Source organism: Babylonia areolata, chromosome 20, assembly GCF_041734735.1.
Source record: "Babylonia areolata isolate BAREFJ2019XMU chromosome 20, ASM4173473v1, whole genome shotgun sequence".
In the NCBI taxonomy this organism is placed as follows: Eukaryota; Metazoa; Mollusca; class Gastropoda; order Neogastropoda; family Buccinidae; genus Babylonia; species Babylonia areolata.
Window position 1 is genome coordinate 139,674 of NC_134895.1, and position 14,716 is coordinate 154,389.

The 14,716-nt window shown below is 45.5% G+C and overlaps 2 protein-coding genes across 2 annotated transcripts in view; both read left to right on the forward strand.

The window, feature by feature from the left end:
* The window catches only part of LOC143294807 (uncharacterized), a 57,310-nt gene extending 48,027 nt beyond the window's left edge, over positions 1-9,283 (forward strand). The window contains exon 3 of the mRNA XM_076606301.1: positions 8,876-9,283. The gene's annotated coding sequence lies outside the window, so the exon portion shown is untranslated. The remainder of the gene's footprint in view (positions 1-8,875) is intronic.
* A 1,017-nt stretch (positions 9,284-10,300) lies between these two features.
* Positions 10,301-14,497, forward strand: LOC143294980 (uncharacterized). Its single transcript, XM_076606508.1, has 2 exons — positions 10,301-12,847; positions 13,052-14,497. The coding sequence occupies exon 1, from the start codon at positions 10,787-10,789 to the stop codon at positions 12,503-12,505; it is 1,719 nt and encodes a 572-aa protein (XP_076462623.1). The 5' UTR covers positions 10,301-10,786; the 3' UTR covers positions 12,506-12,847; positions 13,052-14,497.
* Positions 14,498-14,716: the final 219 nt, after the last annotated feature.

Sequence of the window (14,716 nt, forward strand, 5' to 3'; positions counted from 1 at the left end):
AACTTAATGGACATCGACGTAGACACCCTTGCTAACAACATCAAAGAGGTGCTAAATACAACAGCTGAACAAGTTGTGGGAAAAAAGCGAAAAAGGATCCAACCATGGGTGACAAATGAGGTCCTAGATCTGTGCGACAAGCGGCGAGAACTGAGGAAAAAGAAACACTCTGGTAATGAAGCCAGGACGGAGCACCAACAGGTGAACAGAGAAGTCAGGATGAAGATGAAGGCAGCCAAAGAAAACTGGATAGAGGAGCAGTGCGAAGAAGTTGAGAAAGGCATGGAAGCAGGGAACAGCAAAAGAGCCTATAGCACCCTCAAGACCCTCACCAAGACTAGCCACCCAAGACCAGCTGTCATCGAAGATAAGGATGGCAAGCTACTGACAGATAGCGAAGAAGTCCTGAAGAGGTGGACAGAATACTGTGACGGCCTCTACAACTACCAGCTCAATCCAGACTCATCCATAATGCAGGACAACCCCACGATCCACAGACAGTGAGGAAAATCTCCAAGTATTGAAGGAGGAGGTTGAGGCTGCAATACAGAGTCTGAAGCCAGAGAAATCCCCAGGAGTGGACAAAGTCCCATCTGAACTTTTGAAGTACGGAGGGAAGGAGACCACAGAAGCACTAAGAATGCTATGTCAGAAGATCTGGACAGAAAAGAAGTGGCCAACAGAATGGACCCAATCGCTGGTGATTCCCCTACCCAAGAAGGGCAACCTCAAGCAGTGTCAAAATTACAGGACTATAAGTCTGATTAGCCTCCCAAGCAAAGTCATGCTCCGCATCATCCTCAACCGATTGAAATCCAAGGCTGAGGAGCTGCCATCAGAAGAACAAGCAGGCTTTAGAAAAGGGCGGAGCACTGTCGAACAAATATTCAACTGTCGAGTCCTCATTGAAAAACATCTACAACACCAAAAGGACATCTTTCACAACTTCATCGACTTCAAGAAGGCATTAGATCGGGTGTGGCACAGCGGCCTCTGGCAAGTACTGAGAGGCTTCAACATTGATGAAGGATTCAAGTCATCCAGGCCCTCTACGAACATTCCAGCAGCGCAGTGCTCCTCAACAATCAACAAGGACAGTTCTTTCGGACCACAGTCGGAGTCAGGCAAGGATGCCTATTATCCCCAATACTTTTCAACATCTTTCTGGAGAGAATCATGCAAGAGGCCCTCGAAGACCACCACACCTCCATCACCATTGGCGGCAGGCCAGTCTGCAATCTTCGTTTCGCAGACGACATCGACCTCATGGGGGGCACTAACACCGAGCTCCAGGATCTAACAAACAGACTTACTACAAGAGCAAGTGCTTACGGCATGGAGGTCAGCACAGAGAAGTCAAAGGTCATGGTCAACAGCACAACTAACATCAGTGCCAACATAACCATGAATGGTGAGCCCTTGGAAGAAGTGACCAGCTTCAAGTACCTGGGAGCAACCCTGTCCAAAGACAGCACCTGCACAGCAGAAATCCGAAATAGGATTAATTCTGCAACGGCAGCGATGGCCAGACTGAACAGAGTATGGAAGAGCAACATCAGATTCCACACAAACTTCCTGCTCTACAAGTCACTGGTGGTCTCCATCCTCTTATATGGATGTGAGACATGGACACTGATGGCAGAAACAGAAAGAAGAATCCAAGCATTCGAAACCAAGAGCTTGAGGAGATTACTACACATCTCCTACAAGGAGCACAAGACCAATGACTATGTGCGGAACCTGGTCAGCAACCTTGTTGGGCCCCAAGAACCACTGCTGGCGACTGTCAAACGACGGAAGATGGCATGGTTTGGTCACGTCATACGACATAACACCCTCTCCAAAACCATCCTGCAAGGGACTGTAGAGGGAGGGCGCAGATGGGGGCGGCAGAGAAAGAGCTGGTCCGACAACGTCAAGGAATGGACCAAAATGACGATGCCAGATCTCCTCACGACAGCTGCCAACAGAACGGCGTGGCGAGCTATGACATCTTCCTCATGTCCCCCTAACGACCCCAGCGGTCGAGGGAATGAGTGAGTGAGATAGGTTTTTATGGGACCTTTGATTTCTCTGTGGGATCCTCTTCGCCACAGGGTTTTGAGATTTTCAGCAAGTCTTGCTGTTCCTCTGGTATTCGTGTGTTTTATACTGCTGTACAGACCTGTGTCTGATGCAAAAGGAAGAAATTTATCAATAAAAGCAATTTGTGATTTTTACATATTTCTTTTAGATTTAGGTTTGAGGGCGTTATAACATTATTGAAATGATGATTCCCTCTGGCAGGCAAAATGGAGCTGAAAGCTACATGTGCGTGGGGAAAGGTTTTAGAACATAGAATAAAAAGTTCATTCCATGTTTCTGGGGATACTGGACCTGCGGGACAAGAGTTCACACCAACATGGATGATCACATCCTTTATGTTGGGTGAGACTGGTACGGAAGAAAGCCAGTGATGAAGGTCATCAGTAGACATTCCTGGAACACAAAGTTTAAACATGCTTTCTCCACGAGGGGCCAGTCTCTTGGGGTTAATGAAGCGTATGACCGAGTCCCCAAGAAGCAGCATTGTTGCCTTTTCAGGAACAGTCATACGGTCCAAAACATCTCTGGTAGAGGGGTTTGAAACATTTTCTGGTGGGTTCTTCTGTTTGTCTGTTAATATTTGTTTTGATTGTTGGGACTCTGTGAAATGAATTTGTTCTTTGTTATTATCACTGATATCAGCGAGAACAGCAAAGGAATTGAAAGTAGAAATGTCTTCGTGGATTGTGACATTGTCATGGGGTAAACAGTCTGCATTATTTGCTGGATTTCCTTTCTGACCATCATTGACAGAACGATCACTGTGTGACTGTTTATCTGTGCTGATGGGTTTTGCGTCACTGTTTGGTGTTTCGGTTTCTGAACTTTGAGTAAAGAGTATGTGTTTTTCAGTTTGAATTTCAACATCAGTTTGGGAAGTAACATTTTTATGTTGATATACATGGTCAGTTGGGGTCTGAGTATCAACTGTTGCTTGATTGACTGGATTGTATTTCTTTCTGTTCAGTTCTGATTGGAGAGAACCCAACTGGGATTTAATTGAATGTTTTTCTTTGATGAGTTCTTTGTTTTTGCTTTCAAGATTTGAAACAACTGATTTTAATTTTTCAATTTCTGTATTGAGCACATCAACTTTTAAAAAAAATACAAACACGGAGTTCATTTTTCACAACAGTCATTGCATCATTGATCAAACAAGTGACTGTGTTTTGAGTCAAATCCTCACTTGGAGTAAGAGAGTTCACTGGTTTTTTCTAATTGTAACATTCTCCTTTTTAATTCCGGTAGCGGACTGGGAGCAGCGCGGGCGTGTGACGAGTGACACAGAGAACGTCCAACTTGACTCCTGGTTCTTTTCCCAACAGGGGTGGTATTTTGTGGGGGAGTTTGGTCACTCAGTTCAGAAGTGGGGGTGGGGGGGGGCACAGGTGGGGTTGGGGGGAGGATAACCACATTGTCTTGTGTTTTTGAAGTCGGACTGATCAAGAGTTGGGACTGTTGGGGTGATGAAGGGAAACCTTTGTCTGTAGAGGAAACATTATCCATGGTCATTACAGTCAAGTCCGTCACAGGAGGTGACAAATGAGGAAGGCCGGAGAAAGAACTTATGAATGGCAGTGGTGTGCATAAAAGTGAGTTTGACAATTCATAAACATTATGGTCCCTTAGAAAACCAAGCACAAGTGTTTTTAGAATTTCACATTCTTCTTTATCCCAAGATGAACAGTTCATTCCTTGACAAAGTAAAGTTCCGCCAGAGCCATGTGTAAAATAAAATGTTACTGTTATAGTGGGAGGTAGACTAAAAAAAATCTTGGTAAAAGTCGATTTACTTGGGATAAAAGAGGCGACGTATCGAGCCACAAGCTCTTCTTCAGGCAAATGAAATGAGTGAGTGACAAACAGAAAGGTACAGACAGAGAGGGAGAGAGAATAAAGTTCAGGAAAGGAAAGTGATGAGAAGTCACAAAAGCACAGTGTTACTGTTATACATTTTGTCGATTTATGGAAAACACGAAGAACAGACTTAGAAATAGTTGGTGACGGAGGTACAGTAATCGATGATGGAGTTAGAATAGTCCCGTTGTTATCGTAGTCATTGCATTGAACAGTTATTTCGTCCTCTTGGATTGCACAGTACCGGTAAAAGAGACAAATTCTCCAAACAGCCAGTTCATCTTTGTCACACGTAAAACGTTTCTGAATGTAATCTCTTGTAGGTTTGAGTTTGGTATCACATGAGTCAGTATCAGTGTCTGCCATGTGTATGAATTAAAACAAAACACAGTACTTACAGTCACACATGCTGGTGAAGTCTGTCACAGTGCCGGACCTCGTCGGGTGTTTAGAAACACATGAATCACTATGACTTTATCACAACATATAAATCCACTGAAAACACATAAATCCACTGAAAGCACATAAATCCACTGAAGGCAAGGACTCCTACAGATCACCGCCACTGACCATACACGAAGGAGATTTTATATGCTTCCACTAGACACAGACACAGACTCAGGCACAGACACAGACACAGGTGAGCTGTGTTTTTTGGTGACCATAACACGAGAGAGAGAGAGTTTCCTAGCCTTGAGGGTGAGTCGTGTTGCAGATTTTTTTTTTAAAGTTTGTCAACATTTGTCAACATAGTGTTTGGGGCAGCCGGCAAGAAGAGTATTTCCATAATCTAATCTAGATAGGACAAAAGAACAAACCAATGTCTTTGTGGTTTCTGTGGTTAGATACTGACGAATGGAGCTGATTTGTCGGAGTGCTGCATATGCTGACCTACAGTGTGGTTGATGTGTATGTCAAGTGTCATGTCATCTGAAAGCATGTACCCTAATTTGCGTGCGGATGCTGAGAAAGGTATCAAATCAATCAAATCAAATCAAAAACACTTTATTAATCCACACGGAAATTAAGTTGTGCAATCAAAGGCTCATTGTAAACACTGGCATAAAATCATGCGCAACATAAGAAGAGATTAAAACTAGTCAAATAAGAATTCCCAATAGCTGACAATATACTTTTGTCACGCCAATAAGATTAGAACATTAACATTAAGATACATGAAATCCAAGTAAAATAAGAAAATATTTTAAAATCACTTCCGATCACACACACACTCACAAAAATGCTTGCTTGCCCGTGCTCACCCGCTCAGTCCCACATGCACGCATAATGTCTGCTCCCATACACTCGTCTGCTGGTGAAGTTCAGGTGTTGCTGTGGCGAGTGGGCTTGGGAGGTTGGAGGGTTCACTTAGCGTATTGGATGTTTTGATTGTGTGCGCGAATGGCTGTAGGAATAAATGAATTAATGTATCGAGATGTTCTTGCGCGTGGAGCTCTAAACCTACCACTTATGTCTGACCTTCTGCTATTAATGTCATCATGTAGTGGGTGGCTTACGTCGGTCAAAATTGTTATTAGTCTGTCAGTCAGTTTTCTATTGTGCATGTCACTAAAGGTGTCTTGTCTTGTACCCACCACCCCACCCGCTTTCCTAATGACTTTTTCCAACCTGTCTTTGTCATGTTTGGTCAGGTCCCCCCCCCCCACCCCCCCCCAGCACACGGCTCCGTATGTTAAAACACTACAGACAACAGATGTGTAAAACATTTGGAGCATCTGTTTTAGATTCCTACCAGGACAGATGAAGGCTTCGGCAAGTTAAAATATGAGCGCTCGTGTGTGTGTGTGTGTGTGTGTGTGTGTGTGTGTGTGTGTGTGCGCGCGCGCGCGCGTCAGTATGTGTGTGTAAATGTATCTACACATGCAAGTGCAACTGAGCGCAGGCAGGCAGGCAGGCAGGCACGCGCGCGCGCGCGCGCACACACACACACACACACACACACACACTGATGAGATGCTAAAACGCAAGCCAAAAAAAAAAAAGTATCGTTTTCCTACACAAACTATATCAGAAATGTTGGATATCTGGAACTGTACCACAGATATGGAAAACATCAATAGTTGTACCGGTTTTAAAAGCAGAAAAAACTAACGTAATAATAATAAAATAAAAAAAGCTATAGGCCTATTGCTTTGACCTCGCATGTGAGTAAATTAATGGAAAAAATAGTCCTGTTGAGAATAATAACTTACTGTGAAAAATACAGTATCAATCCAGTGAACCAGGCTGGCTTTAAAAAAAGGAAGATCAACGGTCGAACACCTAGTAAAGATTACAACTCAAATAAAACGTCAGTTTGCCCACAGAAAAAATGTCCTAGCAACGTTTTTTGACGTAAGAAAAGCCTACGATCAGGTTTGGCACAAACGTCTGTTATGCAAACTGAAATCAGTTGGAATATCTGGTAATCTTTATGGGTATATAAAAAGATTTTTTTATCTAATAGAATTATTCAAGCAAGGGTGGGAACACATTATTCTTTGTCACATGAACTTGACATGGGAATTCCACAGGGCTCAGTTATAGCCCCTGTTCTCTTTAATATTCTTATTCAGGATCTCCCAAAGGCATTGTCAAATCGTGTAGTTTTAGTACAGTATGCTGATGATATATGTATGTGGATGGGTGTCAATCTAAAAAAAAGTCAACCCCACAAAAAGCACAGAATTACATACGTCGTCTGTATCAATCTATCTTGATAACCTTGGTAACCATATGTTTGAAAATGGTTAAACTTTGTCGACTGAAAAAACATGTATGATGGTGTTTAATTCAGGTGGTAACCCATCTAGCATACCCATTTTTAAATTACTTGGTGACATCATTGATTATAAACAGGTGGTGAAGTTTTTAGGTGTTTATCTTACTTCAAAGCTGACATGGAGCATTCACTTTGATTACATCTTAACAAAGGCAAGGAAAAGTATCAATTTTATGAAAATTATAAGCCGCTTACCCTGGGGAATGGATACAAAAACACTGATTCATATTTCCATGCCCCTTGTAAGATCTAAGATAGCCTATGCATAAGAAATATTTTTCAGTGCACCTACATATCTATTACAAAAGATTCAAAGTGTATATTGTAATGCTATCAAAATCGCCCTCGGAGTGCCGTCCCATGCATCCAACAGGAAACATACAAAACAGCCGGAATTTTTCCCTTAAATGAACGTCGTGAGTTAGCAACAGCAAAATTCACTGTGAGATACACTTCAATGACCAAAAATTTAATTGCTGATGAACTGAGAGTAAGATCTGACATTGATTTTCCTAAAAGAGCTAAAGCCATTTCATTACAAGAAACAGTTGCAACTTACGTTTCAAATTTGTTAAAAGAATATGATGTTAACATGAAAGAGTTACCTGCAAAACCACATCATACCCCTGTTCCTTTTAGGGAAATGTTGAAAGCAAATTTTGATATAAGTTATTCTGAAACAAAAAAGGAAGAAAACATCAATATCACGACAAGTACTGCCAGAATTCATATAGCAGAAAAATATCAGAATCATCTCCAAATATTTACAGATGGATCTGTTCTTGATGAAAAAAATGCTGGTGCGACTCTCTATATTTCTGCCTTTATAGTTGAAAAAAAAAAAAACTTTATTGGAAAACATCTTTCCATATTCACAGCTGAGCTAATTGCTATTATACAAGCTCTGAACTACTCAGTGAGCCATCAAATAGTTTATTTTCGAAAACAACATTCTTTGTTGATTCCAAATCAGTACTTTATGCTCTAGAATTATTTAGCCTTGAATCAAGACGTGACTTAGTTATTGAGGCAAATCATTTGGTACATTGTTTGAAGATTAAAGGGACTGAGGTCAGTTTTTGTTGGGTGTCTTCTCATGTGGGCATTCTTGGCAATGAAACTGCTGATAAAGCAGCTAAAAGAGGAGCACAAGATTCAGAAAAAATCGACAAAAATACATGTCCGTCTTTCCGTAAAAGAGGCATACACTTTGTTAGAAAAATCAGCTGGGATCGATTTCATAACCGATGGAAGGAAAAGTTTTTAAAATATAAAGGGACATCATTCCCCGAGAATATTATTAAAGAAAAGATACTGAATCCATCAGCATGCTATACAAGATTAATAACCTCTACTTTCTTCCGTATAAAATTTGATGCGCTGAAGACAAAGTGTTACATGCATCTGTGGTAAGCAGTTCAGCTTGCATCATTGTTTGTTTCAATGTCAGCAGTTACGTACCTTCTTGCCCAAGTATTTCAAAGAGAACTACTCTGCTGATGATTTTTCGAAAGTTATTTCTGACGAGGTTCTTATAGTCGAAATTTCACAGGCATTAGGTCATAGCCCGATTTCTACATTCCTTTAATGTTCTTCATGTTGTGTTAATGGTTTTCTGATTATTATTATCATTATTGAACTGTTACCGTTAAATGTTATTGCATGTTAGGTATGCATATGCATTTTTTGGTAGATTTCTACCTTTTCTGATTTCCTTTTCTCCCCCCCCCCTGCCCCCCGCCCCTCCCATCCCCTGTTTTTTTGTTTTTGTTTTTTGTTATTTTTTGTTTTTGTTTTTTATCTTAATCGTCTAATATCACTGATAGTGAAGAGATGCTAAACTAAAGAACGAACACACACCAGCACGCATACACACACAAAAGGCAGATCCGCATGTAAATACAGACAAAATGAGGAGAGACAGAGAGAGAAAGAGAGAGAGAGGGGGGGGGGGGGGGAGGGAGTGACAGTCACAGACAGAGACACACAGAGAGAGACAGAGAAAAATGTCAGACACAAACAGTCACAGACAGACGGAATGACGGACAGACAGACAGAAAGACAGACAAACAAGGACAGACAGACAGAAAGACAAACAAGGACAGACAGACAGCGATTCGTTTGTTCAAAGCACTGTTTCTGCTCTAACAGGTGACTGCCCTTGCGGTGCCACTGCGAGACGGTGTATCAACACGCCCCCCACCCCCACTCAACCCCCACTTACATTTTCTCCACCCCTCCCATCCCCTCCCTCCTATACGTTCCTCCCCGCCCTGGTCCCCCATTTCAGCGCCCAGAGAGCTATCGTGGACCCCAGAAGGCACAGGAAAGAGGGAAGCTGACAGTGTAGGCACAGGGAGGGAAGAGGGAAGCTGACAGTGTAGGCACAGGGAGGGAAGAGGGAAGCTGACAGTGTAGGCACAGGGAGGGAAGAGGGAAGCTGACAGTGTAGGCACAGGGAAGAGGGAAGGCTGACAGTGTAGGCACAGGGAGGGAAGAGGGAAGCTGACAGTGTAGGCACAGGGAGGGAAGAGGGAAGCTGACAGTGTAGGCACAGGGAAGAGGGAAGCTGACAGTGTAGGCACAGGGAAGAGGGAAGCTGACAGTGTAGGCACAGGGAAGAGGGAAGCTGACAGTGTAGGCACAGGGAAGAGGGAAGGCTGACAGTGTAGGCATAGGGAGGGAGGGGGGACGCTGACAGTGTAGGCACAGGGAAGAGGGAAGCTGACAGTGTAGGCATAGGGAGGGAAGAGGGAAGCTGACAGTGTAGGCACAGGGAAGAGGGAAGGCTGACAGTGTAGGCACAGGGAGGGAGGGGGGACGCTGACAGTGTAGGCACAGGGAAGAGGGAAGCTGACAGTGTAGGCATAGGAAGGGAAGAGGGAAGCTGACAGTGTAGGCACAGGGAAGAGGGAAGGCTGACAGTGTAGGCATAGGGAGGGAGGGGGGACGCTGACAGTGTAGGCACAGGGAAGAGGGAAGCTGACAGTGTAGGCACAGGAAAGAGGGAAGGCTGACAGTGTAGGCACAGGGAAGAGGGAAGGCTGACAGTGTAGGCACAGGGAAGAGGGAAGGCTGACAGTGTAGGCACAGGGAGGGAAGAGGGAAGCTGACAGTGTAGGCACAGGGAGGGAAGAGGGAAGCTAACAGTGTAGGCACAGGGAAGAGGGAAGGCTGACAGTGTAGGCACAGGGAAGAGGGAAGGCTGACAGTGTAGGCATAGGGAGGGAAGAGGGAACGCTGACAGTGTAGGCACAGGGAGGGAAGAGGGAAGGCTGACAGTGTAGGCACAGGGAGGGAGGGGGGACGCTGACAGTGTAGGCACAGGGAGGGAAGAGGGAAGGCTGACAGTGTAGGCACAGGGAGGGAAGAGGGAAGGCTGACAGTGTAGGCACAGGGAGGGAGGGGGACGCTGACAGTGTAGGCACAGGGAAGAGGGAAGGCTGACAGTGTAGGCACAGGGAGGGAAGGCTGACAGTGTAGGCACAGGGAGGGAAGAGGGAAGCTGACAGTGTAGGCACAGGGAGGGAAGAGGGAAGCTGACAGTGTAGGCACAGGGAAGAGGGAAGGCTGACAGTGTAGGCACAGGGAGGGAAGAGGGAAGCTGACAGTGTAGGCACAGGGAGGGAAGAGGGAAGCTGACAGTGTAGGCACAGGGAAGAGGGAAGGCTGACAGTGTAGGCACAGGGAGGGAAGAGGGAAAGCTGACAGTGTAGGCACAGGGAGGGAAGAGGGAAGCTGACAGTGTAGGCACAGGGAAGAGGGAAGGCTGACAGTGTAGGCACAGGGAGGGAAGAGGGAAAGCTGACAGTGTAGGCACAGGGAGGGAAGAGGGAAGCTGACAGTGTAGGCACAGGGAGGGAAGAGGGAAGCTGACAGTGTAGGCACAGGGAGGGAAGAGGGGAAGCTGACAGTGTAGGCACAGGGAGGGAAGAGGGGAAGCTGACAGTGTAGGCACAGGGAGGGAAGAGGGGAAGCTGACAGTGTAGGCACAGGGAGGGAAGGGGGGAAGCTGACAGTGTAGGCACAGGGAGGGAAGGGGGGAAGCTGACAGTCAGAAGAATGGATGGAGGTCCCGGTTCTACCCCCTGCCCCAATCAGTCCCTGACCCACATCAGCCCCTCTCAGTTCCTGGAACAGCAGAACGTTCAGTTCCTGTTCTCCCTCGCCCCAACCCTCTGCTACACCATCATCCTGATGGCCTGTGGTGTGCTGGGCAACACCTTGGTGTTCCTGGTGTACTACCACAGGTTCAAACCCGGCGTGACCAGAACGTACATCCTGGCCATGAGTGTCTGTGACCTGATGACTAACGTGCTATCCCTGCCGGCAGACATCGTGGAGGTCCGCTTCCACAACACGTTCGACCAGCGCTGGCTGTGCAAGGCGTTCCGCACCGGGAAGAGCTTCCTGAGCTTTCTGTCCGCCTCTCTCCTGGTGGCCGTGGCCTTGGACCGACACCGCACCATCTGCAGGCCTCGGGCCACGCCACCCAGGGTCACCAACGTCTACGTCATCGTGGCGGTGAGCGCGGCGCTGTCCCTGGCTGTCACCCTGCCCTACACTGTCCTGACGGGGCGGAGGTCGCTCCACTTCCCCCACACCAACCTCACCGGATCCCGCTGCTCCATCGATGATGTGTACGCCGGTTCCCTGTTCCTGTTCGCCTACAACGTGGTGACGGGCGTGGTGTTCCTGGTCTGCATGGTCCTCATGGTGCTGTCCTACGTGCGCATAGCGCGGCAGCTGTGGCTGCACAAGACTCGAACCCGGGTCACTGGAACAGCTCCAGGGCTGCGCAGAACTGGGTCCTCCGTGCACAAAACCCACACCTACATTGACGAGGAGACGTGTGTCGGTCTGCCTCAACTCTCCGCCTCAGCTTCCCCTCACCGTGATGAGGAGACGTGTACTGATGATTCGGCTTCCCCTCATCACGATGAGGAAACGTGTACTGATGACTCGGCGTGCCCTCACCATGATGAGGAGACGTGTCTTGACCTGCCTCACCTCTCTGCCTCTGCTTCCCCTCACCATGATGAGGAGACGTGTACTGATGACTCGGCTTCCCCTCACCATGATGAGGAGACGTGTACTGATGACTCTGCGTACCCTCACCATGACACGACGCCCACGTCCAAATCGTGCACAGCTGTGCCCCCTGCTGACTGCCCCAGTGAGTGTTTTTCTGAGCCGGCAGCCAACTCTGCAGCAGGTGATCTCTGTAGTGGCCTGTCCTCGCTCTGTCAGGTCAGCCATCAGACCAGCATGCCCAGCACAGCGCTGATGACTGAAAACGCCAAGTGCCTGGAAAGCCCAGCTGTGGCTCTGACAGAAATGACTCACTCTCCGTCTGACAGCCACCCCGGTTACAATGACACGGGGACCTCCGATCTAAAGCAGTCTGGCCCCACGTCACGCTCCCGTGAGGTTCTGTCCCGGATCCGCCGAACGGCCAGTGATGCCAGATCCTTCCTCACCCGTCACAAGCCCACCCAGAAAGCCCGCGGATCCGTAAAGAAGATCCCGACCCGCACCACCCTGATGATGTTCGTGCTGACCGTTGTCTTCATCGTCAACTACCTGCCCTACCTGCTGCTGGTGTCCCTGCGCTCTCGCCTGGGCATGGAGGTGCTGGTGGCAGGCCTGGGGCTGAACGGCTACCACATTGCTCTCAGGTCCTACTTCATCAACAGCGCCGTCAACCCGCTCGTCTACAGCTTCTGCTCTGCCCGCTTCAGACAGGAATGCAGACGTCTTTGTGGATGCAAGAGATGTTAGGTTTTGGTGAAAGGCTTAGTGGTAGAGAAGTCAAGTGTTGGTGAATGGTTTAGTGCTAGAGATGTTGGGTTTTTGGTGAAAGGTTTAGTGCTAGAGATGTTAAGTTTTGGTGAAAGGTTTAGTGCTAGAGATGTTAGGTGTTGGTGAAAGGTTTAGTGCTAGAGATGTTAGGTGTTGGTGAAAGGTTTAGTGCTAGAGATGTTAAGTTTTGGTGAAAGGTTTAGTGCTAGAAATGTGAAGTTTTTGTGAAAAATTTAGTGCTAGAGATGTTAGGTGTTAGTGAAAGGTTTAATGCAAGAGATATGAAGGTTTAGTGCTAGAGATGTTAGGTTTTGGTGAAAGGTTTATTGCTAGAGATGTTGGGTTTTGGTGAAAAGTTTAGTGCAGGAGATGTTAGGTTTTGGTGAAAGGTTTAGTGCGAGAGATGTTGGGTTTTGGTGAAAGCTTTCGTGCGAGAGATGTTGGGTTTTGGTTAAAGGTTTAGTGCGAGAGATGTTGGGTTTTGGTGAAAGCTTTAGTGCTAGAGATGTTGGGTGTTGGTGAAAGGTTTAGTGCAAGAGATGTTAGGTTTTGGTGAAAGGTTTATTGCTAGAGATGTTGGGTTTTGGTGAAAAGTTTAGTGCAAGAGATGTTAGGTTTTGGTGAAAGGTTTAGTGCGAGAGATGTTGGGTTCTGGTGAAAGGTTTAGTGCGAGAGATGTTGGGTTTTGGTGAAAGGTTTAGTGCGAGAGATGTTGGGTTTTGGTGAAAGCTTTAGTGCTAGAGATGTTAGGTTTTGGTGAAAGGTTTAGTGCTAGAGATGTTGGGTGTTGGTGAAAGGTTTAGTGCTAGCTTCAGCCTGCTGTGTGTCGGCCAGTCTATCTGTGTGATCAGACACACTGATTTTCCAATGAATATTTGAATAAGCCGTTCTGTGGTTGAGCGTGTCTGATTTTGAATGTTACAGTGACCGGTGATCCAAAGCGATTGATTTGAATATCACAATGACCTGTATTTCCACTGACTGATTTAAATACTACATTGGCCAGTGGTTCCACGAGATTCCACGTTTCAACATCAATATCACACTAACCAGCGATTCCGCATGTCTGTGTTGAATATGACAATGACCTGTGTCCCCTTTCACTGATATGAATAATTCACTGACCAGTTATTCCACTGGGTTGGTTTGAATTTTACAATGACATGTAGTTCCACAGTTTTGAATATTACATTACCAAATATTCCACTGGGCTGGTTTGAATATTACACTGACCATTCGTTCCATGTGGCTGGTTTGAATTTTACAATGACATGTAGTTCCACAGATTTATATATTACATTACCAAATATTCCACTGGGCTGGTTTGAATATTACAATGACATGTAGTTCCACAGATTTATATATTACTTTACCAAATAGTCCACTGGGCTGGTTTGAATATTACAATGACATGTACTTCCACAGATTTATATATTACTTTACCAAATAGTCCACTGGGCTGGTTTGAATATTACAATGACATGTACTTCCACAGATTTATATATTACTTTACCAAATAGTCCACTGGGCTGGTTTGAATATTACAATGACATGTAGTTCCACAGATTTATATATTACATTACCAGATATTCCACTGGGCTGGTTTGAATATTACAGTGACATGTAGTTCCACAGATTTATATATTACATTACCAGATATTCCACTGGGCTGGTTTGAGTATTACAATGACATGTAGTTCCACAGATTTTCAGTAGCTCACAGACCAGTGGTTCCGTGCGGCTGGCTTGAACATCACCATGACCGGTGGTCTCATGTCCTGAAGTCACGGAAAGAGTTTGATGACTGCGCAAGTTTATTAAACCCACTGCATTCACCAGAACACTGCTTTATGTTTTATAATGAAATGCAATACGAACTGTTCTCCATCATGGAAATAACTTCCCACAGGGAAATAACCAGCCCATCAGCTTAGAGAAACACACACACACACACACACACACACACACACACACACAGTGAGAGAAAGTGAATATAGCGATAAGGAAAGGGATATATATACATATACATTCCTCTCTCTCTATGTATATATATATATATATATATATATATATATATACGTGTGTGTGTGTGTGTGTGTGTGTGTGTGTGTGTGTGTGTACATAGAGAGAGAGGAATGTATATGTATATATATCCCTTTCCTTATCGCTATATTCACTTTCTCTCACTGT

What these genes read in the sequence shown, in the direction of transcription:
- LOC143294980 (XM_076606508.1), top strand. Translation starts at nt 10,787, where the DNA reads ATGGATGGAGGTCCCGGTTCTACCCCCTGCCCCAATCAGTCCCTGACC.